The sequence below is a fragment of the Onychomys torridus genome, chromosome 1 (assembly GCF_903995425.1).
Source record: "Onychomys torridus chromosome 1, mOncTor1.1, whole genome shotgun sequence".
Classification (NCBI taxonomy): domain Eukaryota; kingdom Metazoa; phylum Chordata; class Mammalia; order Rodentia; family Cricetidae; genus Onychomys; species Onychomys torridus.
The window spans coordinates 104421976-104448246 of record NC_050443.1 but is presented as its reverse complement, the minus strand read 5'-3'; the positions used below and the strand labels follow the sequence as shown (position 1 = coordinate 104448246).

At 50.0% G+C, this 26271-nt stretch overlaps 3 protein-coding genes across 4 annotated transcripts; 2 read left to right on the top strand and 1 right to left on the bottom strand.

Annotated features, from left to right (window-relative positions):
* On the top strand, nucleotides 1-5604 carry Il27 (interleukin 27). The gene is made up of 5 exons (XM_036205155.1): nucleotides 1-136; nucleotides 1794-1954; nucleotides 2047-2145; nucleotides 3441-3599; nucleotides 5094-5604. The coding sequence occupies exons 1-5, from the start codon at nucleotides 106-108 to the stop codon at nucleotides 5328-5330; spliced, it is 687 nt and encodes a 228-aa protein (XP_036061048.1). The 5' UTR covers nucleotides 1-105; the 3' UTR covers nucleotides 5331-5604.
* On the bottom strand, nucleotides 5531-11089 carry Apobr (apolipoprotein B receptor). The gene is made up of 5 exons (XM_036205125.1): nucleotides 10929-11089; nucleotides 9530-9601; nucleotides 6788-9232; nucleotides 6441-6703; nucleotides 5531-6356 (listed from the first exon to the last, which is right to left on the bottom strand). Exons 2-5 carry the CDS (start codon nucleotides 9584-9586, stop codon nucleotides 6287-6289), a joined length of 2835 nt encoding a protein of 944 aa, XP_036061018.1. The 5' UTR covers nucleotides 9587-9601; nucleotides 10929-11089; the 3' UTR covers nucleotides 5531-6286.
* Nucleotides 10355-25505, top strand: Cln3 (CLN3 lysosomal/endosomal transmembrane protein, battenin). Of its 2 annotated transcripts, XM_036205138.1 has the most exons (17): nucleotides 10355-10512; nucleotides 11025-11339; nucleotides 11519-11641; nucleotides 11800-11878; nucleotides 12862-12958; nucleotides 13677-13748; nucleotides 14135-14214; nucleotides 14318-14403; nucleotides 15084-15156; nucleotides 15243-15386; nucleotides 17122-17234; nucleotides 19005-19051; nucleotides 19128-19196; nucleotides 19284-19339; nucleotides 19456-19549; nucleotides 24968-25108; nucleotides 25192-25505. In XM_036205138.1, exons 3-17 carry the CDS (start codon nucleotides 11596-11598, stop codon nucleotides 25309-25311), a joined length of 1317 nt encoding a protein of 438 aa, XP_036061031.1. In that variant the 5' UTR covers nucleotides 10355-10512; nucleotides 11025-11339; nucleotides 11519-11595; the 3' UTR covers nucleotides 25312-25505. The 2 variants fall into 2 exon arrangements, with proteins under 2 accessions (XP_036061031.1, XP_036061038.1); XM_036205145.1 differs by lacking the exons at nucleotides 10355-10512; nucleotides 11519-11641 and having other exon boundaries at nucleotides 11291-11339.
* The last annotated feature ends 766 nt before the right edge of the window (nucleotides 25506-26271 follow it).

Below are 26271 nucleotides of genomic sequence, written 5' to 3'. Positions count from 1 at the left end.
CAGAAAGCTGAAAGTACAGGCAGGACAGAAAGCGAAACTGGGCGCAGCCCCCAGTATAAGACCCCCCTGCCCAGGAGATGGCTGCACACAAAGGCTGGCCCTGACATGGGCCAGGTGACAGGAGGCCTTGGCTGGCGTGAGTTGGAAGCTGGGACTGGGCAGAGGGGTGGGAGGTTTGGTGGAGCCTGGCAGAGTTTAACAGGTAGGGTTGGGGCAGAGGGCTGAAGGGCAGCACTTTGACCAAGCTAATGGACACGGCTGGCTGACCATGGCAATGAGCCTGGTGTGAGTGCGCAGGGGCTAGAGCAGTGGAATTACAGCTTGGCCCAGGCTGGACCAGTAATGGGACAGCTCGGCTGGGGTGTGTAAGGAGGACTGGATAAGCAGTCTGGCCAAGAGTAGGACTGTGTAGACAAATGAAGACTGAGAGCTGAGGACAGTCAGAGGAACAAGGGGCGGGGGGGGGGGTTCCGGAACAAGTGGTGACTGGGACCAAGGGGGCGGCCCCTCTGAAGCTTAGAAGGTCGCCCAGTCTGCAGCTGGTAGCTGAGGAGCTAGGGACAGAACTGTAGGGAGAGAGGCAAGTGTCAGGACGGGGTGGGGACCAAGAGCTGGAGGACGAGGACAGGATTCACTACAGAAGGGGTCTCGGAGTGTCCAGAACTTAGAGAGGCGATAGTGGGTATGAGTTAGAACAGCTTAGTCTGGGTGTAATATTTACCAGGGCCCAAGGGTGCATGCTTTGTCCTCATCCTAGAGCTAGGTAGAATGGTGTTTTGCTTTACTCTTCAGGATGCTAGAGAGTCAGAATGGTTCCCAAGCCAAGAAGCCTGAATGCCAGAGATCTCAGGCACTACCTACTTCTGAAAGTCCATTAACCTCTACCGAGGGCACTTAGAGGCGGGTTAGAGATAATGAATGGACAGAGAAGGGGCCTTGGGAGGAGCAGGAATGGGGCTGGATTTGGGGATGGTTTTGGTTTGGGTTTCGAGGGGAATTGTGTAACTCCTAATTGAGAAACCTCTGAAGACTGCCCTCTTCCCAGTGGCCCCACTCCAGAGCCCTGCTCCCCTCTTGGATGCAGAGCCTGGGACACAGAGATAAAAATGACCTGCTCAAGGGAGGACTCAGAAGCTAACCTCCTCCCTCCTATGAGTGCCACCCCACCTCACGTTTCTTTGTACTATGCTGCTGGTTTACCCCAGAAGGGTTCCAGTGCATGATGGCTTACTGCCTTCCATCTGAGTTCCTGGAATAGAGCCATTCACTGGCTTTTCCAGGTCTCCCCCATGGCCCTAGGTCAGTTCAAAGCACCAAAGCTGCCTGGGTGAGCCCAAGGAATCCTTGGCAGAACACAGTGTCCTCACTTCTGAGGCAGGTGGCTATTTCATCTGAGTTCCCTGGGGGAAGCACACTGGCCTGTGTGTGGACGGATCTGGAATCTAATCCTGCCTCCCTGTTCCTCTCACTGTCTAACTTTGGGTAGTCACTTTACCTAATCTCAAGATCTTTCTCCACTGTAGAATGGAAAAAGACTAGCAACCAGGCTACATGCATGCAGTTATGCAGGCAACTGACCACGGGAGTTAGTGGGTGTGTGTGTGTCAAGATTCTACCTTTGTCTTCTTACAACAATGGCACTTGTGCAGAGATGACACAGGGCAGCCTCTGTGGTCCAAATGGTGGTTCTGAGGGGGCAGCTTGAAGATGCCAGTGAAAGAGACTCAGAGCTTGTATAGACTTGTCCTTTTCTCCAGGGGTCTCAACCTTGTCCCCTTTCCTCCTCTCTTCAGGGCTCAGCCTGCTGCTGCTACCCTTGCTTCTGGTACAAGCTGGTGCCTGGGGGTTCCCAACAGGCCCCCTGAGCCTGCAGGAGCTGCGCAGGGAATTCACAGTCAGCCTGTACCTTGCCAGGAAGCTGCTCTCTGAGGCTCAGGGCTATGTCCACAGCTTTGTGAGTCTCCCTGAGGCAATCGGGTCTGGAGGTGGGGACACACACACACCCCTGTGTCCCACTGGGCCCCACTAACAGAACTTACCCTTCAGGCTGAATCTCGATTGCCAGGAGTGAGCTTGGACCTTCTGCCTCTGGGACAACATCTCCCCAATGTTTCCCTGATCTTCCAGGCATGGCGTCATCTCTCTGTGAGTGAAGGGCACGGGCTGGGGAGACTGGCATGAAGCATTGGCATGGACAAGGGTTTGAGTGAGTGTGGATCTGCAGATTCATGCGGTTAATGTGCTTTCATGGAGGTGAAGCTGGAAGCTGAGGATAGTGGTACACATCTGTAATCCCAGTGCTTGGGAGGCAGAGACTTCACTTTGAGAGAGAGAGAGATAGGAGAGGAGCAAAGGGAGATGGAGCATGCTGGAATTTGAAAATGGGAATGGGGGATGGTAAGAATGACTTTGGGTGGAGGAAGAGGTGGGGCTGGGGTTGATATGAGATTGGGAAAGGAGGTAGTTGTGGGAAGGAGACAGGCTGGTCACAGGGATGGGAGTTGAGGGTCAGGTCAGAGATGAGAAGACTGTTGGTGGATATGGGTGAAAATTAGGCTGGGGATGGAAGAAGAGGATGGAATGAGCAAACAATGAATGTGAGACTGCAGAGGGAGTTGGGTTGGAGTGGGAACAGGGTAGCAAAGCAGGTAGAGATGCTGGAAACAGGATGTGATTGACAGGTTGGACAGAGTAGCAAAGGAAGGGGTGGAATGAGGTTGTGGAAGGAGGGAGATGAGCCGAAGAGTATGGCCAAGAAGGAGATGGGATAGAGCTCAAAGCAATGGTGGGGGAACCCAAGAATACATTCAAGAAGGCAGCAAGATGGCTCGGTAGATAAAGGTGCTTGCTGTCAAGCCTGACAACCTGTGTTCAATCCCTGGGACCCACGTGGTAGAAACCACCAATTTTAGCAAGTTGTCCTCTGACCTCCACAGGTGTGTGTACACATACACATATATGCATGCTAAAAACAGACACAGTGTAATAATATATATATATATATTTTGAGACAGGGTTTCACTATTTGCTCTGGCTGTCCTGGAACTCACTATGCAGACCAGGCTGGCCTCAGAATCACATCTACTTGCCTCTGCCTCCTGAGTGAGAGGGTTAAAGGCATGCACCACTACCACTGACATAATCAATTTTTTTTTGTTGTTGTTGTTGTTTTGAGACAGGGTTTCTCTGTAGCTTTGGAGGCTGTCCTGGAACTTGCTTTGTAGACCAGGCTGGCCTCGAACTCACAGAGATCCACCTGCCTCTGCCTCCCGAGTGCTGGGATTACAGGCATGCGCCACCACCACCCGGCCATAATCAATGTTTTAAAGAGTAAATTTGAGGATGAAATGAAATCTGGAATGAAAAAGAGACACACATAAAGCTGGGGCTGGGTGCGGTGTCCTGTAGGAGTCTCTTGACCATCCCCCTCCCTTCAATAGGACCCAGAGAGGCTCTGTTTCCTTTCCACCACTCTCCAGCCCTTCCCTGCCCTGCTGGGAGGGCTGGAGAGCCAAGGGACCTGGACCAGCTCAGAGAGGGTGCAGCTGTGGGCCATGAGGCTGAATCTCCGGGACCTCCACAGGCACTTACGGTTCCAGGTAGAGTGCCCACTACACCCTTGACCCCTGGTACCTACAAGCAAAATAGGCTCACTGGCTCCCTTTTGAAATACTCCTGTGAATCAGGCTGAGGAAGCCTGGGGAGACATTCCAGATCCTGTGAGTGAGTAGCAGCATCAGAGCCTGGCTCTGCCCCAAAGTCTCTGCCTGCTCTTGAGGATTGGACTCCAAGGAAAAAAGAACCTGGGGTCACCCGGGACAGACACTGTCATCATCAGGCCCAATGTCTGTTCTCCTCCCCCTCCAATTCTGACACTACTCAGATCCTCCTGGACATTTAGGCAATAGAATTTTTACCTCAGTAAAAGGAGAATAGAAAACGCAAGCAAGAGCGAGTAGTTACATCATACCCGCTGACCCTGAAAAAAAAAATCCTAAATAGCAAAGAGGGACTTCCTGAGCAGTGGCCCCCAGGGTGTCCCAGGAGATCAATCCCACCCTGTTTGTAGCACCTTGCTCTACTATGGCCATTTTTTTTAATTAAAAAAAAATTAGGTAAAGAGACTGGAGAGATGGCTCAGTGGTTAACAGCACTGGCCTCTCTTCCAGAGGACCCTGGGTTCAATTCTCAGCACTTACATGGCAGCTAACAACCATCAGTTCCAGGGGATCTGGTGCCTTTTCTCCCCTCCTTGGCACTAGGCATGTAGGTGGTCCACAGACATACATGTAGGGAAAACACCCATACACACAAAATAAATGTAAAAGTTGATTATTTTTAAATCTAGTAAGCCAAAGGTGTGGGATCCTGTAGTCCCAAACACTTGGTAGGCTCGGGCAAGAGGTTGTGAATTCAAGGCCATGCTGGAGTTACATAGGAAGATTCTGCAAAAACAACTGAACACAAGAAACAGAGCTGGAGAGACAGTACAGCAGTTAAGAACTTGCTGTTCTCTCAGAGGATAAGTGCTCACAAATGTCCACAGTGCCAGTTTCAGGACATCCAGCACCCTCTTCTGGCCTCCAAGAACACCAGTCATGCAGGCAGTATACATACATACATACAGGTAAAATGCTCATACATTTAAAATAAAAATAAATAAATCATTAAAAATTAAAAAAAAATTCTTTTTTGGACTGGAAAGATAGCTCAGCAGTTAAGAGCACTGTTGACTCTTGCAAAGGACCCTAGTTTGAGTCCCAGCATCCACACGGTGACTCACAACCATCCTGAACTCCTGTTCTAGGGGACCTGGTGCCTCTTCTCATTTCCTCAAGTACTGCACACATGTATTGCACATACATACACTAGAGTACATACATACAAAAATAAATAATTTTAAGGGAAAAGGAAACAGAATACCAGACTCAGATAAGGTGGGAGACTCTGACACCAGAGGTCTGAGGTAGAGGCTGTCCAGAGCAATCATGGCCTGTGGTCATAGATGTCATTAGGAGGTGATGAGTAACAGAAGGAATGGACTCTTAGGTTCTTGATGTGGCATTGTGTGACCCATGGATCTTTTCTCACAGGTGCTGGCTGCAGGGTTCAACTGCTCTGAGGAGGAAGAGGAGGAAGAAGAAGAAAGGAAGGGGCTGCTCCTAGGGGCTCTGGATGGCCCCAATCAGGTGTCATCCCAAGTGTCCTGGCCCCAGCTGCTCTATACCTACCAGCTCCTACACTCCTTGGAGCTTGTCCTGTCTCGGGCTGTTCGGGACTTGATGTTGTTGACCTTGCCCCAGCACCCAGGCCCAGCTTGGGGTTCCTAAACCTAGCTTCCAGCCCTCTGGAGGGACTTTTAAGCTCCCTTCCCACATCCACTAAGACTCTAAGGCTGGAGTCTGGCAGACAGTCCAGGACAGTCTCTGGCCCGTTTGCCTTAGACCAGGGTTTCACTAGTCCCCAGCCCTAACCCAATAACTTAAAAGCCCAACAGTCCTCACCAGATATTTATTTCTTGGATATTTATTTATTTTTAGAAAATGATGGTTTATTTATTGTTTCATTCTTGAGTTAGGCCACCATGCTGGGTGCCTAATAAAGTCTTCTGGCCCACTTTGTGTCTCCACGTCTTCACAGGAGTGTCTGACACCCAATGAGCAGGAGAGCTTGGGAGCAGTCCAAAGCCTCTGCCTACCCAGAACCTCTCTCTACTCCTATATTCTTGGAGTTCCTGCAACGTTCCCCAACTCTGGCCTGGAGGTTACCATAGCAACCTGCAGTTGTGATACTGAGTTATCATTTTAGAAACTCAAAGCAACTGGTCTGCTGCCCATGGCCACTGACTCCAGGCAGCGATCTTTCTTTGGGGGGTGGGTGGGGGGCTTCCACCCCAGAGGTGTGTGATCTTACACAGCTCTCTGTGGGGCTCTAGCATGATGGGTAATGGGGCGGGCGGTGGTGATCATACAGGGAAGATTTAGGGGAGAAGAGTCTTTCCAACCCTGTCTTCCTTCTAGTCTCCTGAGTAGCTGAGACAGATGGGAAAGGTGACCTGGGCAGGGACCTATATGATCAAGATGCCAGTGGGGCAGGTGCTCTACCAGCTTACACTGGGGACTCAAACTCCTTAGATTCAAAGTCTTCATAAACATCTGGTTTAGCTGAGGCCCAGAGGGTGAAAACGATGTGTTCCAGTAGCTGAGGGAGTCAAGGGTAACGAGAGTCCAGCAAGGCCTTCTGACCCTCCCTTAGGAGACCTGTCTCACAAGGGCTCTAGGCCCTGTCACTGTGGCTTTGGCCGGCTCAGTCGGGCTTGCAGCTCCTGCATCATGCCGGGATGAGCGAAGCCAAACCTGTAGAAGGAACAGACCCATGGGAGCTGGACCCCAATACCCACAGCCTCCTCACCATCCCGAGTGTGGAGCCCCTGTGCCTACCCATGTCCCAGCACTTTTTTCCTGGCCGGCATTGGAGTCCCTGCAGGCTTTGTGGCACTTAGCTCTGAAGTTTCCTCTGGCTGAAGAGGTGAGGGCTCAGGAAACAGCTCCTCTTCGGGTTGGGGACTGGGAGGGTCATACTGCGGCTCAGGAGCAGAGATTCGACGCAAAGAGGGCCTTGAGCGCCGCCGTGAGGAATTTCGTGAGAGGAGCACACGACTTCGAGGGACCGAGACATCCAGGCGGGACCCAGGGAGCAGGGCCTACAGGCAAGGGACACAGACAACTGTGGAGAGCTGACTTCCAAATTCTGCTTGTCCCTCTCAAGGTCCCGCTGGAGCCCTCACCTCATTCCAGTTACTGGGAGCATCTCCTGGGGCACACGCTGTGGCCCCAGCTGATTCAGAGAAGCCAGGCACAGCTAATGTGGGAATTCGGTGTGTCTGCTGGCCTGAGGTGTCCTCCTGACCTTCTGGATCATTTTCCTGGATCTCTGTCCTCTGTGCTTCTCTCACGGCATCCTCCACGTCACGTAGCTTTTGTGTCTCTCCCTCAGGGTTGTGGCCCCTCTGCTCTCTTGATAGCCCTCCCCCAGCCTCTTCTTCCAACAGCATCTGATCTCCTAGGAGCCCCTCAGTCTCCATGACGGTTATAGACCTCTCTGCTCTCTCTGCCTGGGAGCCTACAGTCACATCATCCATTCCCCTCATTCCTTCTGCCATTACAGATGTCTCCATTTCTGCCGGCTCTCCCTCTCCAGTCCCACCAATCTCTTGGACATCACAGCCAGTTGCCTTCTCCTCTGCTGAGCCCTCCAAGCAAGCTCCCTGCCCACTTTGTTTCTCTGCATCCTCTTCCAGCTCGGTGACTCCCCCAGTCTCCCCTCTGCCCTTGGAATCCCAGGCTCTCCCAACCTCCCTCTCTGGAGCCATCCCAGCTTCCCATTCTGGCCCTTCCTCAGCCCCCACAGTCCTGCTACCCGAGATAATCTCAGCAGCTGAAGAACTGGTCTGTGTGTCTTCACTGTTCTGTAGGCTCAGAGCCACCTCCTCCAGCCTCCTTTCCCTGCATGTTCTGTTTGCCTCCCAAGGCACCTCAGCCTCCCCGTCACCAGCTTTGATTTCTGTGGGCCTGGACTCCCCCACTGACTGGCCTGTCTCTGCTTCTTGGCTTCCCTCCAGCTCCTGGCTCATTGCTATGGAGGCCAGTCCGGCCTCTGCTTCCCACCCTGGGACCTCTGGCTGTTGAGACTCCTGGCCTCCTTCAGCCTGGACCTCCACTGCCTGCCCTGTTGCAATCTCTTCCTCACCTGCTTCTACCTTCTGAGTGTTTGTGCTGTCCACATCCCTTCTCCAGTTTCCCTGGGCTTCTAGCTCAGGACCTGCAAACCCCACAGGCCTGCCATAGTCCTCCAAACTTAGCATCCCTGCTGGGCTCAGGTCTGGAGCTCTCCTGGTCTCTTCCTGACCCTTCTGTCCATCCTCAAGTTGTTCAGTCAAGGTCTGGGACCCTCTCCTCAGCTCAGGGTCCTGTCCTTCAGTGACCTTTACTCTCAATTCCTCTTGTCTCATCTGAGCTACCTCACTTTTCTCTCCCACGTACGATTCCTCAGGCCTGGCTTCTGGAGATTCTTCCACGTCAGGTTCACCTTGAGCCTCCTTGTCCAGGGCTAGCTCAGCTTCTATGGCCCCAGAGATCCTTTCCTCCCTAGTGGACTCTTCTGCCTGTACCTCCTCTTCCAGACTCACACCCTGCTCTCCAGTGGCTGAGTCTTGCCTTTCCTCATCCTCAGAGCTGCCCTGCGTCTCCTGGTCTCCCTCAGCCGGCTTCCCTGCTGTCTGGCCTTCAGTCATTTCTCTGGGTCTCTCACTCTCCAGGGTCTGGGTCTGATGTCTAGCTTCAGCCTCTCTCTTCTCGTTGATCTCATCCTGCTGGCCTCCCTTGCAAGCCTCTTCTAGGACCCAGGCTTTCCCAGTAGCTTCTGGGATGCTGTCTTCTGGGTCTGGCCCATATTCTGCTTCCCGAATGCCTCGGTTACCAGCCTCCTCCCTGCCTGAGGCTGTCCAGGCCTCTCTGCCCAACATGGCCCAGTCCTCAGATTCTGCCTCTGGGTTTTGTGTCCCCTGTGCCTTTGCCTCCGTCATCAGGACCATCCTCTCTTCTTCCTCGTCAGCCCCTCTGGCTCCAAACCCCTCGGGTTCTGCGTCCTTGGCCACCCAGTCTGTCTCTTGGCTGTCCTCCTTTACCTTCTGCCCATCAGTACCAGCATTCTCCTCAGGCTCCCTGAGCCAGGCTGACTCCACTGCCCTGGCCACCACCTCCTTTTCTTCCTTCTGTTCGCAGGTTCTCAGCGGCTCCCCACTGCTCACTTCCTGCTCACCATGCCCCCAGATCTCCAGGGCTCTATTACTGCTCTTGTCTCTGTGAGTGCCAGGCCCTGCCTCAGGCATCAGCGGAGCGTTTGGCTCCTGGCCCCTGGCACCCTCAGCTGCCTTCCTGGACCCAGTGTCCTGCCTTTCTGCTTGGGGCCGTGGGGAGCTGTCTGCTCTCCACCCCCAGGTCTGTCCACCAGCTAAACTCCCTTCTTGGCATCTTACGATCTCTCTAGGTGCTCCTGCCCTCTCTCTCTGGTCACTTCTAAGTCCCTCCAGTGCCTCCTGGGCTTCCTCCTCTATGACCTTCCCTGGCTTCCCTGCGGCCACTTCCCCCAGCTCTTCAGCTGCCTGCGGCTCCCTCTCTACCGTGGGGACTGTATCCCCTAGGAGGTAGGACACAAAAGCGCTGAAGGAATCCTAGAAGAGAAGAGAGCAGAGTGAAGACATTCAGGGCAAGTCTAGCCCTTTCCCCAGGGGCACTACTCCAAACAAGCCCAGGTAAGAAATCTGGGGTTGGAAATCTGTGTAAGGACCAACATGGGGCCTGTCCTGGAGAACATGCACGCGCTGGCGGGGGCAGGAGATTGGAACCCAGGAAAGACTGGAGGCTGGCTGACTGTAGGAAAGGGACCCCAAGCCTAGGGAGAGGCTCTAAGGGAGCAGGAAAGGTGGGACTACAGGGAATGGCAGAAGCCTCCAGATCTCCCCTCTCACCAGTGCTCCCCGCAAGGCCTGATGCAGCCCGGGGAGGCGAAGCCGGAGAAAATCCATCCTGTAGGTCTGTCTCTGTGTGTCCAGAAAGCTCACAATGACCATCAGTCCCCACCCACTAATGCAAGCCAGACCTCCCCAGCACCCAAGACACTTCCTCTTCCCTTGTCTCTCCCTGACGTATCTCCCCCCCCAGGCCCTGTGCACCTCCCCCATGCTCATGGATGACTTCATGGCAGGCAGGAAAATGGCTGTACAGTGTCCAGGTGACTCAGGCTCAGGTGCACATCTGGAGCTAAAGGGCAGAGGATCAGGCTAGAAAGGATAAAGTGGGAAGAGGAGACCTCAGAAGTGGGTATGGGGGAGGGGGCATGTGGCAAGTGCAGCCCGAGTGAGTCAGGTCTTACATTCACACCTCAGCCATTTCCGTCTCCTCCAAGCCACAGCCTTCAGCGAGAGGAAGCTAGGGTTTGTGGTTCCTGATTTATCTGGGGAGAAGCAGTCGGAGTGAGGATAAGACTAGTGGAAATCCTGGCTTCCCACTTCCATGTCATTAACTTCGCTGAGGGGATGAAAAGCCTGGATTGGTGTCTCCAATGCCCATGTCCTCAACTGTGGTTATTCTTTTTTGGAACTGAGGATCGAACCCAGGGCCTTGGGCTTGCCTAAGCGCTCTACTACTGAACTAAATCTCCAACCTGTGTGGTTATTTTTGTACTGTGGCCATTTGTTACTCACAGCTTTCTGTGAGCTCCTTAAAAACAGAAACTGCAGAATTTCTAGAGCCCTGCATGGGTAGTAGGATCCCTTTTCTCACTGGTTTAGTGATCTAGGAAGAACACCATAGAAAGGCATATTTCAAACGGCAATCTTAATGACTGGTGACTGGAAAGAGCTGGGACAAGTGGGCACAGGCTGCGAGAAGCCATAACAGGAATGGACTTGATGAAGAATGGCCAAGATGCCGCCCTGCCATCGAGAGGAAGGTAAGGGACTCCTTATTTGGGACTATGTGAGGGGATGTATTCCAACTGCCCCCCTCCCAACCTCATTTTCCTAATTTCCAATGAGGACAACTGGCTGACATCACAGACCAGGAAAAATTCTTGCTCAGTGAACTCAGCACCTCTTAGCGCTAACTGGGTCTCTAAAGTCACCCACAAATCTAATACAGGATTGACATTGGGGGAAGGAGACCAGGGGTTGCACTATTTTCGTAATATTTGTTGGTTCTAGGATAATATGCCAAAGGGAATTTCTTAATGCCTTGAATGTTGCCACAGGTAATTCATGGAAACCTGTTTGGTGGGTGTTTTTAGCTTTCTAGGCAATCATTCTATTCTGAGCTACCTCTCAGTTGCTTATTTTACAACAGTCTGTAAGGACAACAGATAAGAAGGACCTGAGGCTGGACGCCTTTGTTTCCAAGCAGAACCAGTCCTAGGGGAGTCGGGTGGGTCGTCGGACAGGAGTAGGAAAGTAGCCATATTTGTTTCAGGCAAGTGAGCGCAGCAGGAAAGAAGCTGACGCCTCCCACGCCATGACTAGTACTGGCATATTTGATCGGCGTCTAGAATGCTGCTTTTCATGGCTCTGCTTGTGACTCCCACCGTTCCAGTTCAAAACCAGTGCTTCCAGGGTCCTTCAGAACTCTCCTTTTCTCACGCTCGAAATTTGGGAAGGCCAAAGGCGAAAACAGGACCCGGAAGTGTGTATGGGGAGGGACTTCTAAGCACGTGATGGAAGGCGCACTGGTCCTGACACGTGATCCTCCAACCTGCTACTGTACCTGGGAGCTCAGCTGCTCTTAAAGGTACAGGCCGGGGGGCGGGGGCTTTGCTTTAGAGGGGCCGGGGGCGGGGTTGGACGGGTGGAGCGTGGGTGGCCACGAGATGGAGATCTGGGGATCTGTTGATGGACAGTGCTGTGTAGCAGACAGCCGGACCTGGGCCTGACCACCGGGCGTTGATCTTTCACACCCACCTGTCCCAGGCGTTTATCTGTTCTCTTGAAGCCAACTCCGAACACACGCTGACTTTGGGCCCTTTGGGGGACCCGAACTCGATGCTATGGGAAGCTCTGAGGGCTCGTGGAGGGCCCTTGAGGATTCTGAGAGTGAGTACCCTTGTTGGTTGTCATGGTAACGACCACCTCTGCTCCGCGACGCTCCTGAGGAGCTCGGAAACTGGCCGGACCCCCGCGGCGGGATACAAAACACTGGGGGCCTTCGCGGTCTGGAGTGAGTAGTGGGTCATGCCTTCTCTTCCTCCCAGGGGAGGAGACCGACTCAGAGCCCCAAGCCCCTCCGTTGGATGGTCGGAGTGCCCAGTGGAAGAATGCGGTGGGCTTCTGGTAAGTGGCCTGAGAGTTGTACGACTGGGAAGGGAGGAGAGTCCAGCTGCGGAGAGCAATTGAATCCGCAAATACTGAGTCAACCTGTTTGTTCTTGGCCACCTGCGAGCTTTCCAAATTCCATAAAATTACCACCGTCACCTATTGAGCAGAGCCTCTTACCACCTGTAGCGTTACGGAATGTTTTCCTCTAACAATCTAGGTTGCAACTTTGTTATTTTTATTTTTGTATGGAAGGAAGGGTCTTTGTCCGGGGCCAGCTTTAAACGCTATGGGCCGTGGAGGCTTGCCTTGAATTTCTCTGTATTTGCCTTCCAGAGGCGGGGTTACAGGCCTGTAGCACCATGCCCAGCTGCCCTGCTGCTTTTATTTACAGTGCAGGGAATTGACAGCAGGGCCTTCCAGATGCTCATGGAGCACTCTACAAGGGAGCTCTGTCCACAGCCCGTTTGTGTTTTCCTATCCCTGAGCACTGCTCTGGGAGATGAAAATAGAGCAATATGCCTTACGGATCAAAAGGAACCCTTGGTATTTATTTTGATTCCTCCATCACTCTTTGAGGTCAGGTGAGAACTTGCCCCCATTTAACATAGGAGTACACTGAGGCCACAGAAGTAGAGAGAAGCTGGCTTGAGTTTCAAGCCCTGGGTATTTCTATTTTTCCCCAGTATATCAGTGCATCAATGAGAAATGTCCCCAGAACTGAATCTTAGTGCCAGCATAGAAGAAAGATTAGGAAAGAGTGGTAGGCATATCTTCCTGGAAGAGGCCTTGGCGCTTGGCATGAGCTGCTCTAATCTCAAAGCCTATTTCTAACCTTGACACCGGCAATGTTGGAGGAAAAGAGAGAGAGAGAGAGAGAGAGAGAGAGAGAGAGAGAGAGAGAGAGAGAGAATGGCGTTTGAAGGGAATGGGTTAGGGAGAGACCTTTAAGGACTGTTGGTGGACAGAAGACAGAAAGTGAACATCTCTCCTCATTCTAGGATCCTGGGTCTTTGCAACAATTTCTCATATGTGGTGATGCTGAGTGCTGCCCATGACATTCTTAAGCAGGAGCAAGCGTCTGGGAACCAGAGCCATGTAAGTGAGCCCCTCTTCACCACCACCAACCAGGGTCAGAGGGCCCCCAAAAATCTCATGAAGTAGCCATGGGTAGACCAAGGGAGTTAAAATCCCTAGTCACCCATACCCCCAGGGCAGGAGGGATCCTGAAGACAACAATGGATACCAGGTTGGTGAACTCAATTACTGGCTGGGTGAGACCCTGTTTTGTGGTGTGTTTTTTTTTTAATCTGGGCCCTGTTGACATTTGGGGCTAGGTGACTGTTGTGAGTCTGGCCTGCACATTGTAGGTGTTCAGTAGTATCCCATGCCTCTACCCACTAACGACCAAAAGTGACAGCCAAGAATGTCTCCAGATGTTACAGATGTTGCTGGCAGGTAAACCCCCCTGGTACAGAACTTCTTGTCATAATGATCTAGAAAATGCATGTTCCAAGAGGAGCAGCTTCCATTTTGCAGGTTCAATAGGGAATTTGGCCCAAGATGAGATTTCCCAGGAACCCAGATTTCCATAGGAATGCCCTTAAGTATGTGATATCCAGCTTGGAGGGTTATCATTGGCCTGTGGGCCAATAGTTTGAGATGTTTATAAACACTCTCCTTCATTGTGCACGTAGAGAAACTAAGGCCCCAAGAAGTCCGTGCCTACCCGAAGCTATCTGTCAAATTAGGGCAGAGACTGGGCCTTGTTTAACCTCTTGCTTCCTTGTAGGAAAGACTTTCTTCTCTCCCATAGGTGGAGCCGGGCCCAACACCCATGCCTCACAATAGCTCATCTCGATTTGATTGCAACTCCATCTCCACAGCTGTGAGTACCCACATGAGGCCCCCACGATCCATGCCTTTGCACCCTCATTCCCTCTGCACCCAGTTGGGACCGTCAGGATTACAATGACCAAGGCTGCCAGTTGCCAGGGGCCCTTTCTGTGAGTGGTAACTATCAGCTCAGGGCACCCTCGTGGTAGATTTGTGAACTAGGCAGTGCACACTTTCCCTTTGGGGCTGAGGAAAGGGAAGCTCAGAGTGTGACAGAGCCTTCACACCTGTAAGAGGAGCCCCAAGCCAGGAAAGCTAGGCGTAAACCCAGGTCTGTCTAACTCAACTTGCAGCAGGTCTACTGGCTGGCTCCACTGCTGGGGGGGGAAGGTTATCTCTGGGAGGGGTCTGGGTTCTTACTGTGTTTTCCTGTCTCAGGCAGTGCTCCTGGCTGACATCCTTCCCACCCTCATCATCAAACTCCTGGCTCCTCTTGGCCTTCATTTGCTGCCCTACAGGTCTGGGTCAGGGTAGCAGGAGGAAGGCAGAGAGGGAGGTGGAGGCAGACTGGCGAGTCTCACATGGAGGTGGCCTTCTGAGTTCCTCTCCATCTCTTCTTAGCCCCCGGGTCCTTGTCAGTGGAGTTTGCTCTGCTGGAAGCTTTATCCTGGTTGCCTTTTCTCACTCAGTGGGGTTAAGCCTGTGTGGTGAGTATGCAGCTATGTGTGGTGGATGGGCCCCGAGAAGCCACCACAGTGTGCTGTGGGGGTAGTCTCCCCAGCTTCCCAGAGTGAAAGGGTATGTCTGTAACCCCAGGAAACTGCTAGTGTTTGTTTGGGACACACACACACACACACACACACACACATACACACACACGTAATTCTAACACTTGAGAGACAGGAGGATTGTGAATTTGAGGTTAGTCTGGGCCATATAGTTCAAAGCTACCCTAAGCTGCACAGCAAAATCCTGTCTCCAAAAAAACAAGGAGAGTACCAGGCCAGGCTGATGTACAAGTTCCAGGCCAGCCTGGACTGCATACTGAGACCTTGTCTCAAACAAAACAAAACACAAATCCCAAACCCTGCTAGAGCTTTCCAAACAAAGAGTGGGCTCTCAGAACAATTTGGAGGTGTTAACTTAGGAAGGGATGGGTGGGCTGAGTATAGATTGGGCTGAGCAGGGTTGAATGATTGAGAGGATGAGGATGGGGTACGTGGAGAAGGGTGTGACTCTTTGAGATGAGACCCTAGCCTGTCCAGTCTGTGTAGTGACAGATCTGTTTTTAGCCCGCTAAGCTGGTAGAGAGATGAGGCTATAATTAAACATTGTAGGGGACTGTGACCTTCAGTTAAAGGCCACCGTGTCCTTCCCATCCTCCCAGGAGTGGTTTTGGCCAGCATCTCATCGGGTCTAGGAGAGGTCACCTTTCTCTCACTCACGGCCTTCTACCCCAGGTAAGCAGGCTGGGCAGGAAGGACAGGGAGAGGAGAGAGCCCCCTGCTGGCTTGCATCTTCCTCAATGCTCCTGTGTTCTCCTCAGTGCTGTGATCTCCTGGTGGTCCTCGGGTACCGGGGGTGCAGGGCTTCTTGGATCGCTGTCTTACCTGGGACTCACCCAGGCTGGCCTTTCCCCACAGCACACCCTGCTTTCTATGTTGGGGATCCCGGTTCTGCTGCTGGCCAGGTGAGTGTCCTTGGGCCCAAAGGTCAAAACCATGGGAGGAGGAACTTGATCCTAATCTGATCTTCAGCTCTCTTCAGCCTGGTTGTGAGGACGTGTGGATTCTTGACTCTCGACAGCCTCAGTTTGAGGGCCAGAGTGGGCATGTGTTAGCGTGTGACTCTGAACAGCTTCATTCCTGACCCTCGGTTGTCCCTGTATCACAGTGGTACTCCTTTCGTGCCAGCTGATGAGTGTGACCCATCAGCACAGTGAGGTCCGATGCCGGGACTGAGTGTACTCAGAGTATTTGCTGTGTCTATTGTGTGTAGTAGAAAACAGTATTAAGCCAGGAGTCGTGTGTGCCTTTAATCCCAGCACTCAGGAGGCAGAGGCAAGTGGATCTCTGTGAATTTGAGGCCAGCCTAGACTACATAATGAGTCTCAAGGACAGCCGGGGTTATATGAGACCCTGTTCCCTCCCAGCCCCGGAAAAGAGAGAGAGAGAGAGAGAGAGAGAACATTAACTAGTTAGTTAACCCTGTAACTTCATGTTATACCTTAGGACTGTTGTGGGGTATCTACCAGAGAAGACTGCTTGGACATGAGTTAGGTCAATAGAAAGTCCTTAGCTAGCCAACCACTGCACTGGGTAGTCAGGATCCCAGAGTAGCACTGAGCCTTTCTCAGAGTGAACTTTTAAGCATACAAACCATGTCCTGGGTTGACATACTTCAGTTAACAAGAACAGTGAGCCAGAAGCGGAACTGCGGAAGCTTGTAAAATTGAGGTTAGTACATTTAGACTTTCCCAGAACTATATGGACTTTGATGGATTAGGTCTTTGTTTTAGTTTTGACAGGTGGTGCTGTCTGCATGCTGAGTTTTATAGCCTGAATGGCACTTCCATCATGGAGTCAGTCATGCTAAGGTCTAGGGACCTGTTATAAGGACAAGGCCACATAGAAAAAAGAAGCCAGGATGTGTGTAGTGTGAAAGCCTAGAATTCTGGCACTTGGGAGGCTGAAGCAGAGGGATCACATGTTGGAGATCCTGGTTCAAAACATAAATACAGATAATTGGATATGATGGCAAATGCCTCTAATCCCAGCACTCAGGCAGAATAGGCAGGCAGATCTCTGTGAGTTCGAGGCCAGCCTGGTATATGTTGAGCTCCATCCAGGCCACATTGTGAGACCCTGTCTCACAAAAACTAAATAAAGAAAAAAACAAAACATAAACAAAAACCCATGATCATACAGGCTCTGGTTAAACTCAGTCACAAAATAACAAACAAAACCAGACATGAATATGAGAAAGGGACCTGGGAGGTGGGAGAGTTCATAGGTGTGGGAAGAAGACAGGAGAGGGTGGGGTGAAAGAGACCAGAGCGCAGTATTTACATGTATAAAAATGTCAAGGAACACACTGAATAAAAATTACTGTGAAATGGTAAATATACAAGAAGTGCTACTAAAGCAGCTGTCAATCATGAGAACAAGAAAGTGGGATTGAGCTGCTGGTGTGGACCCTGTCAAATGGGTCCCTGGGTGGAAACAGTCCAAGTTGGGTCCCACAGGATGCATTTGTCAACATTTGAGGCTCTCACAGCACAGGATTGGCTACCTTAGAGGCCGTGAGTTCCTCGTCTTTAAATACATACAAATGTCAAAGGGCTCCTGGAAGGGTGGCCTGCAGGACCTCTGGGGCTTTTCTGTTGGAACAAGAGCTCATGACTGTTGCTTTTCTGTTCCATCCAGCTACTTCTTGTTGCTCACATCTCCTGAACCCCAGGACCCTGGAGGGGAAGACGAGGCAGAGACTGCTGCCCGGCAGCCACTCATAGGCACTGAGACCCCAGAGTCAAAGCCAGGTAGGAGTCACAGGCCTTCCCAGGGTCACTTTCCCTTTGGGATTTTGGTCTCAACAGTGGACACAGTTGAGAGGGACAGGCTGGGTGTACAGCTTTGGGTCAAAGCAGTCATGTGTACTTACTGACCACATGCCAGACATTCCAGTTGCTGAGACCAGAGGTGTTCAAGATGAAGAAAGGAGAACATTTTCACAGAACATAAAACAGTGATAGGGCCCAGAGTGGTGGCGCACACCTTTAATCCCAGCGCTTGGGAGGCAGTGGCAGGTGGATCCCTAAGTTCGAGGCCAACTTGGTCTGCAGAGCAAATTCCAAAACAGCCAGGGCAGAGAAACCCTGTCTCAAAAAAACAAAACAAAACAAAACAAAAAACCAAAAACAAAAAACAGAGTCTCTCTGTGTGGCCCTTGCTGGCCTGGAACTCACTCTATAGACCAGAATGGCCTCAAATTCACAAGATCCACCCGCCAGGTTTCCCAAGTACTAGGATTAAAGGTTTGTACCACCATACACACCTGGCTAAGATTTATCTTTATATTTATTTATGTGTATGTATTTTTCTGAATTTACACTATGGGTGTGCTGAGTGCCCACAGAGGCCAGAAGAGGACGTCAGGTCCCCTGGAACTGCAGTTACAGACGGTTGTGAACCACTTGGTGGGGGTGTTGGGGTTCTCATCCTGGTCCTCACGATGGAGCAACAAGTGCCCTTTTTTTTTCTTTTCTTTTTTCTTTCTTCTTCTTTTTTTTTTTTTTCTTGTTTGTTTCAAGACAGAGTTTCTATGTGTGGCCCTGGCTGTCTTGGAACTTGCTCTGTAGCAGCGTGGCCTCAAATCCAAAGATCCACCTACCCCTGCCTCCTGAATGAGACTGTTTAAAAAAAAAAAAAGCAAAAAATAACCCTCTTAGAATCTGCCAGCAACAAGTGATCTTAAACTCCTAGCCATCCCTCCATCTCTGAGAAAGCCTTTATTTAATGATCTATTTATTTTTATTTTATGTGCATTGATGTTTTGCTTATGTTATATTTGTGTGAGGGTATTGGAGCCCTTGGAACTGGAGATACAGACAGTTGTGAGCTGCTGTGTGGGTGTTGGGAATTGAACCCAGGTCCTCTAGTAGAGCAGTCAGTGCTCTTAGCGGATGAACCATCTCTCCAGCTCCTGAGAGAGCTTTTAAAATCAACAAACCATTGATTTCCTGGGGTGGGGTGAGCTGGGGGAAGGGCCTGTGCACAGATGCAGAAGTGAGAGGTTCTAGGGATGGAATCACTCCCTCAGGCTTGACAGCGCACGCTCTCCTCATGCACTGAACCTTCTCATCAGCCCAAGAAGGCTTTTGGAAGGATGTCTTTGGGCTGAAACTTGGCTGCCAAGGAGTCATCCTTGTGAATGTCTAGGTGAATGTGTTCCAGGCTCAGGAAACAGCTCTGCCTGAGGCCTTTTGGTAGAAAAAAGTGACTGTTTTAGAAATAGCCTGTTTGAGAGTCTGAGATGGGGTCAGCAGCTAAAAGCTGTACACTGACGTACAGTCTTGCTCCTTTTTAAAAAATCAGTTCACACACACACACACACACACACACACACTCACTCACTTGTGTGTATACATGTGTTCAAAGTATGAAATTTATCATTCTAGCCACTAGTCGGTGTGCAACCCAGCGCCATTTAAATACGCACACACTGCTGTGGTGGCTGGCTGCTTGCTGCATGATGGTGGCTAGCTAAGCATTCAGTGTGCAACCTCCTCCTGCTTGTCCCTGCTCTCTAGGTTCCAGCTGGGACCTCTCGCTCCAGGAAAGGTGGACAGTGTTCAAGGTTTGGATGTTGGCTCTGGGTGCCCTGCGAGGAGCCTCTGCCTCCTGCTTTCTGCTTACATCTTCCACTCTTCCAGGGCCTTTTGCGATATATCATCCCCTTGGTGCTGGTCTACTTTGCTGAGTATTTCATCAACCAGGGACTTGTGAGTGAGGGGTGCTGGGAAGGGGGTGTGGGAGGACAGTTAGGACTGAGGCTCCACAAATCTCCACTTGTATGGTCTTTGCTGCAGTTTGAGCTCCTGTTTTTCCGGAACACATCCCTGAGTCATGCTCAGCAATACCGATGGTGAGAAAAGTCGGCCGGTGGTGGGCAGTGGCCTAGAAGGATCCCTCGATGTTGGCAACCAGGGGTTAACCACAGGCTCCCAGAGGAGCTTCCTCACCCTCCCTGCCCCCCCTCAGGTACCAGATGCTCTACCAGGCTGGTGTGTTCGTCTCCCGCTCTTCTCTCCACTGCTGGCGCATCCGTCGCACCTGGGTCCTAACCCTGCTGCAGGTACTGACCCTCTGCCCTGTTTCTCCACTCTCTGCTTGGCTCCCAGCATCCCTCACTCAGCAGAAGATATTAGTGTGCCCTAGCATTCCTAAGTGTAGCACTGAACATCAGCAGGGCTCCATATGAAATGCGTGGCAGCATCAGAAGCCACTCATACTTGTGGGCAAATACCAGTCTCTGTACTGGATAGCTGTGTGACTCGGAGCAGGTCTCCGAACCTCTAATGAGCCTCAGTTTCCCCATCGAGAAATCAGATGTGGTGGGGCAGGATGTGTGTACCTCAGTGGCAGAGTGTAAAGCTGTGGGTTCCATCTCTAGTACTGCAAAAATTAAAATATTTAATAGATGTGGGCAACAACTATTTCTCATAGTATTTGTACAGCAACATTGAGGGGGAAATGGAAGACTAAGATATTGTTTTGGCTTATTTTGGTTTTGTAGTTGTTGTTTTAGTTTTTAGTTTTCTTTGTTTTTGAGACAGGATCTCACTGTGTTGCTCTGGTTGGCCTGGAATCCAGTAGGTAGACCAGGTTGGCCTGGAGCTCTTCCTCACAGATGCTGGGATTGAAGGCATGTACCTTCATGCCTGGCCTTTAGTTGTGTGCTTGTTTTTATAGTCCTTGTGATTGAACCTAGGGCCTTGTGCATGCTAGGTCAGTGCTCTTATTGAGGTATATCTTAAACTTTCAGACTTTTTATTTATTTATTTTTACAATTAAAAATTTTGTAATTCGATTTTTATTTACTTATTGAGTGGGGGAAGGAGGCACTTGCCAAGTGGTGTGCATGGAGGTCAGAGAACTTGCAGGATTGGTCCTCTTCTTCCACACATGGGTTCTAGGGATCAAACTCAGGCCATCAGGCTTGGGAGCAAGTGCCGAGCCATCTCATCAGCCTGGGCTTTTTATTTGGAGGCAAAGTTTTTTTTTTTTTATTTGGAGGCAAAGCTTTTTGTTTCTTTGTTTTTTGAGACGGGGTTTCTCTGTATAACAGTCCTGCTATCCTGGAACTTGCTCTGTAGACCAGGCTGGCCTCAAACTCAGAGATCTACCTGTTTCTGCCTCCTGATTCCTGGGATTAAAGGTGTGTGCCACTACCTCCTGGCCTTGGAGGCAAATCTTAATGATAAAGCTGGCCTTGAATCTTGTCTGAACCACATAAATCATGAACATTTAATCCTACTATCTCAATCTCCCAGTAGCTGGGATTATAGGCTTGTACCATCAGGCCTGCCCTAGCACTTGGTTTATTTGGTTTTTTGAGACAAGTTTTCTCTGTGTAATAGCCCTTGTTGTCCTGCAACTCACTCTGTAGATCAGGCTGGCCTCAAACTCAGAGATCTGCCTGTCTCTGCCTCCAAAAGTGCTGGGGCTGGAATTAAAGGTGTGTGCCACTACAGCTGGCTTATTTATTTTTTAACTAATATTTATGTATTTTTATTATATGTATGATACGTGGTGTGTGTGTGTGTGTGTGTGTGTGTGTGTGTGTGTGTGTGTGTGTGTATACTAGTCTGAATGTGGAAGCCAGGGGACAACTTTTAGTTGTCTCTTCTTCTGCTGGGTTTTGGGGGCTCAAATTTAGGTTGTCAGACCTGCACAGAAAATGTCTTTTACTTGCTGAGCCATCTTGCCACCCCCGTAGCCCCTACCCCCAACTTTGTGGGTTTTGTTTTCAAGTGTGTATGTGTGTGTGTGGTGGTGGTGGTGGGGTGTTGATGATGATGTTGTTGTTTTTCCTGCGTGTATGTCTATGCACCACATGCACAGTGTCCACAAAAGCCAGAAGAGGTCATGGGATCCTCTGGAACTAGAGTTAGGGATGGGTGTGAGCTGCCATGTGGGTGCTGAGAACTGAACCCAGGTCCTCTGAAAAAGCAGCCAGTGTTTTTAACCACGGAGCCATCTCTCCACACTCCTGTCTTTTGCTTTTTTAAAGCTGGGTCTCACTATGTTGTCCAGGCTGATCTTGAACTTGATGATCCTCCTGCTTCCAGGGGGCTGGGATTTCAGGTGTATACCCCTATGCCTGACTTGTACCACATGTTAATCAGTCGGAATATGTTTCATGATTATTTGCCAATACTTTATGCAAAGAGACATATTTTCAAATCAGACAGAGGCACACTATACCTATAAGGAAACTCTGTTTCTTTTATGTTAGGTTAGATTATTTAGAATAGAATCAGTGGCATTTTGGTCAAGTGAGTGTTTTTATCAGTGAATAATTGCTGGGAGCAAATTCAGCTGCCCTTAGCAAACAGAGATCTGTGGTTCTTAGTAAATATGGCGCTCTCTGTAGCAGTCTCCCAAGAGGGAGTCTACCAGCATTCATCTAGAGATCTACAGCCCTAAAGTGACTTTTAAACCTCTGACTACAGGTTGTGCAACTCTAATGTAAACATCTGGAACCCAAAATGCAAAATGTATTGACTTGTATGACACACCACAAATGCAAAATCCCACACCATGACACTTCGTTTCATAAGAAAAATTACTACAGATACTTTAGTAACTACCTTCAGGTCACATGTATAGAGTATACATGAAAAATGAGTTTTACACTTAGACTCGGCTCCTATCCCCAAGATCTGTCATTATGTATATGCAAATACTCCAAAGACCTAAAACATCTAAAATCCAAACTACTTCTGCCCCCAAGTGTGGAGGGATCCATTCCCTGCATTACAGAAAAGTACTTTACCCTTAACGTTGAAGAACTCAATTCATGGGGCTAAAGAGACAGCTCAGTGGGTGTTGGTGCTTGCCACCGACCTAACCACCCAAGTTTGATCCTTGGAATCCACCCGGGGGAAGGAGAAAATTGACTCCCAGAAGTTGCCTTCTACCTCCACACAAATGCTGTGTGCCACCCCTCAAAAAATATGTGTAATTAAAAACATTTTTTTAAAACTTAGTTGATGGGGTTTGGGGTTTAGCTCAGTGGTAGAGCTAAAGGTAGAGCGCAAGGCCCTGGGTTCGATCCTCAGCTCAAAAAAAACTTAGTTGATGGTCCAGGAAGATGCTTCCGCAGGTAGGGGTATCCCTAATGACCTGAGTGCCATACCAGGTGCCACGTGGTGGAAGATGAGAACCAACTACTGAAAATTCTCTGATCTCCACACACATATACACTGGCACATACACACTTGTACACTCAAAAACAAAAAAATGTGCGGGGCAGTTGTGGCACATGCCTTTAATCCCAGCACTTGGAAGGCAGAGACAGGTGGATGGATCTCAGTGAGTTCGAGTCCAGCCTGGGCTACAAAATGAGTCCTAGGACAGCCAAGGCTACACCAAGAAACCCTGTCTCAAACTAACAAAAAATAAAAAATAAAGAGGGGTGGGGGTGCAAAGTGTTTCAGCAGTGCCACCACGCCTGACGAGCTGAGCTTGATACCTGATTTCCATAGGGGTGCATAAGTGCACATATACACTAAATAAATGTATAAATGTTTCATGTAAAAAAGACTTAATTCTATGATGAAACACAGAAGTATAGATTGTGTTCTGAAGCTCAGACAACAGCTGATAGCCTCTGACCCTCCTGTGGATCTGATGAGTGCTATTAGCCCAAGGCTAGGCCAGCAGTTGTCAGCGATTTGCACATGGAGGTAGCTTACAGTCTGAGGTGTCACCTTATCCCTGAATCCCTACCATTACCACATCCCCAGGCCTCATGCCACAGGCGCAGCTTTGAGCTCCTCCCTTTACATCTCTAGCACCAGTGTCGCCTCATCTCCTCCCTTCCTTCCTTCCTTCCTTCCTTCCTTCCTTCCTTCCTTCCTTCCTTCCTTCCTTCCTTCGTCCGTCCCTCCCTCTTTCTTTCTCTCTCTCTCTCTCTCTCTCTCTCTCTCTCTCTCTCTTTCTCTCTTTTTTTCTGGTTTTCTCTGTGTAGCTTTGTGCCTTTCCTGGAACTCACTCTGTAGCCCAGGCTGGCCTCAAACTCATAGAAATCCGCTGGGATTAAAGGGGTACACCACCACCGCCCGGCCAGTGTGTTCTTCTTAGTACAGATCTCTGAGCCCTTCCAGACTGGCTCAGTGATGACTTTAGAATGAGGAGGCCTTCCTGGTCCCTGGCTAACACATCCCCAGTTGATTCTTTGTGTGTGGATCCTCTGAGCCACCAGGTGACCAGTGGTGACCCACACTTGAGGGAGGGCTCACAGTGTCTTTGGATAGCAGAATCCTGCTGAAGAACCTGGGACAGAGTAGGGACTGGTGCCCTCAAGTCGGGGTTCAATGAGGCTTCTTGAAGTGAACGTGAAAACTATGGTTTCTCAACTCCAGTACTCTTAAATTTTTTGACTTAAAATTTTTGAGACCAGGTCTCTCTATCTATGTATCCTTGACTGAACTGGAATGCACGATGTAGACCATGCTGGCCTCGAACTCAGAAAGATTTGCCTGCCTCTGCCTTTGGAGTGCTGGTGTTAAAGGTGTGCCACATCACTCCTGACCCTCTTTTTGTTTTCAATTTATACATATGAGTGTTTGCCTGCATGATGCAAACCACCCGTGTGCCCGGAGCTTGTAGAGAACAGAAGAGTGTCAAATCCTCTGGAACTGGAATTACAGATAGTTGTGAGCCACCATGTGGGTGCCGGGAACCAAAGCTAGGTCCTCTGCAACAACAGCAAGTGCTGTTGAGCACTGAGCCATCTTCCTAGTCCGGATTTTTGTGGTCTTGGCATTTGCAGCCCGGTGATTCTGTTGTGTTACTGTCCTGCACATTGTGAGTATTTTGCAGTATCCCTGGCTAGATGCAATGAGACAGCCTGGGAGGCCCATTGGTCCCAGGCCAGTAATTAGGGGAGACTGGGGTATGTTCAGGGGATCCCTGGAGTGCTGAAGATGAGACTCTGGTAGAGCACTTGCCTGTGGAGCACAAGGCCTTAACTTAGGTCTGAGGGCGGGGTGTCCAGGTATAATGGTTCATTAAGAAAAACAACACACACGTGCACACGCACACGCGCATGCGCGCACACACACACACACACACACACACACACGCACGCACGCACGCACGCACGCACGCACGCACGTGCGCACACACACTGGAAAAAAAAAAGAGAAAAGAAAAAACAAACAAGAAGAGAATAAGATGACCAGTGACCACAGTGGGAATGACCCTGATCCAAATTTAGTGAGGGACGGCTGAGGAGCATTCCAGGCTAGGAGTTATGGGAGCAAAGGAAGGAGAGGAATCTACAAGGTGTGTGGGAATGCGGATGGGGCCAGGGAAGACCCACCAAGATCTCAGGGTCCTGCAGGGCCAGCGTGGCACTGGGATCCTACACAGGCCTGTTAGTCCTTTCCTTCCCCAGTGTCTCCTATAGCCCGACAGCTTTGAGACATGCTACCTCTATGCTGTGCTGTTTCCCGGTCTCAAGTCTCCTCTCCTCTGCCCACAGTGCCTCAACCTGGCCTTCTTACTGGCAGACGTATGTTTGAGCTTCCTGCCCAGCATCTACCTCATCTTCATCATCGTTCTGTATGAAGGGTTCCTGGGTGGGGCTGCCTATGTGAATACCTTCCACAACATTGCTCTAGAGGTCTGTGTTAGTTGGCCAAGGGCTGTGGGTGGCCTCACGAGTCTTGTGGATGGAAGCCTAACCCTTGTTCTTTGCTCTCCCAGACCAGTGACAAGCACCGAGAGTTTGCCATGGAGGCCGCCTGTATCTCTGACACCTTGGGAATCTCCATGTCAGGGGTTCTAGCCTTGCCTCTGCATGACTTCCTCTGCCATCTCCCTTGACATGGGTTGCTCAGAACACACTGACATCTGTGAGCTCTGCCACAGGCCTTCCTAGCTAGGCTGGGGAGTGGGAAGAGCCACAGTCCTGCCCTGCTTCAGCAAGGAGCCCCATTGTTCCCCACTCCCGAGCTGGTCTCTGGGACTTCTCTCTCAGCCTTATGCCCTTTCTAATAAATGCTTATTTTATCAGTGTACCTTTTGTGTAGCGTAGCAAGCTTTCTTGTCAGACTATCTTTGGATCACCAGCCCCCCAAATAATGACACGGAGACAACTTATTGATTATGAAAGCATGGCCTTAGCTTAGGCTTTTCCCCTATCAGCTCTTAGAACTCGATTAACCTTCTATTAATCTACCTTCTATCACATAGCTTAGTTACCTCTCCTCTGTACTGTGTGTCCAATCTGTTTCATGTATTCTTGGTGTCTCTGCCTTTCTTTTCCCATCATTCTCTCTCTCCCTTGGAATTCTGCCTATTCTCTCCTGCCTAGCTATTAGCCATTCAGCTTTTTATTAAAACCAATTACAGTGATACATCTTCACAGTGTGTACAAATATTCCACAACATTTCCTCCCTTTTGTCTAAATAAAAAGGAAAGGTTTTAAATCTAACATAGTAAAACTATATGCAAATAAGAACAATTATCAGATAAGAATTACACTCACAATGTTTAGTCCATTTGTAATTGGCATATTTAGAGAAAATACTCCCATTATCTATCCTATCTTAGTGAGTCCAAAGTTTTATACCTAAACCACTTTCTATCATAACTTGTATTACCAACCTAAAAATACCTTTTTAAACTTAAAAACATTTTCTTAGATAAACAACTTAAGCTTTTATGGCTTTCAACTTTATGCACTGTACATCTCTTTTGTAAGTTTCTTTTCTGAATTTGGTAACACAGAAAACTATAACTATAACTATCTAGTCTTCAATGCCATTGAAGACCCGAGAAGG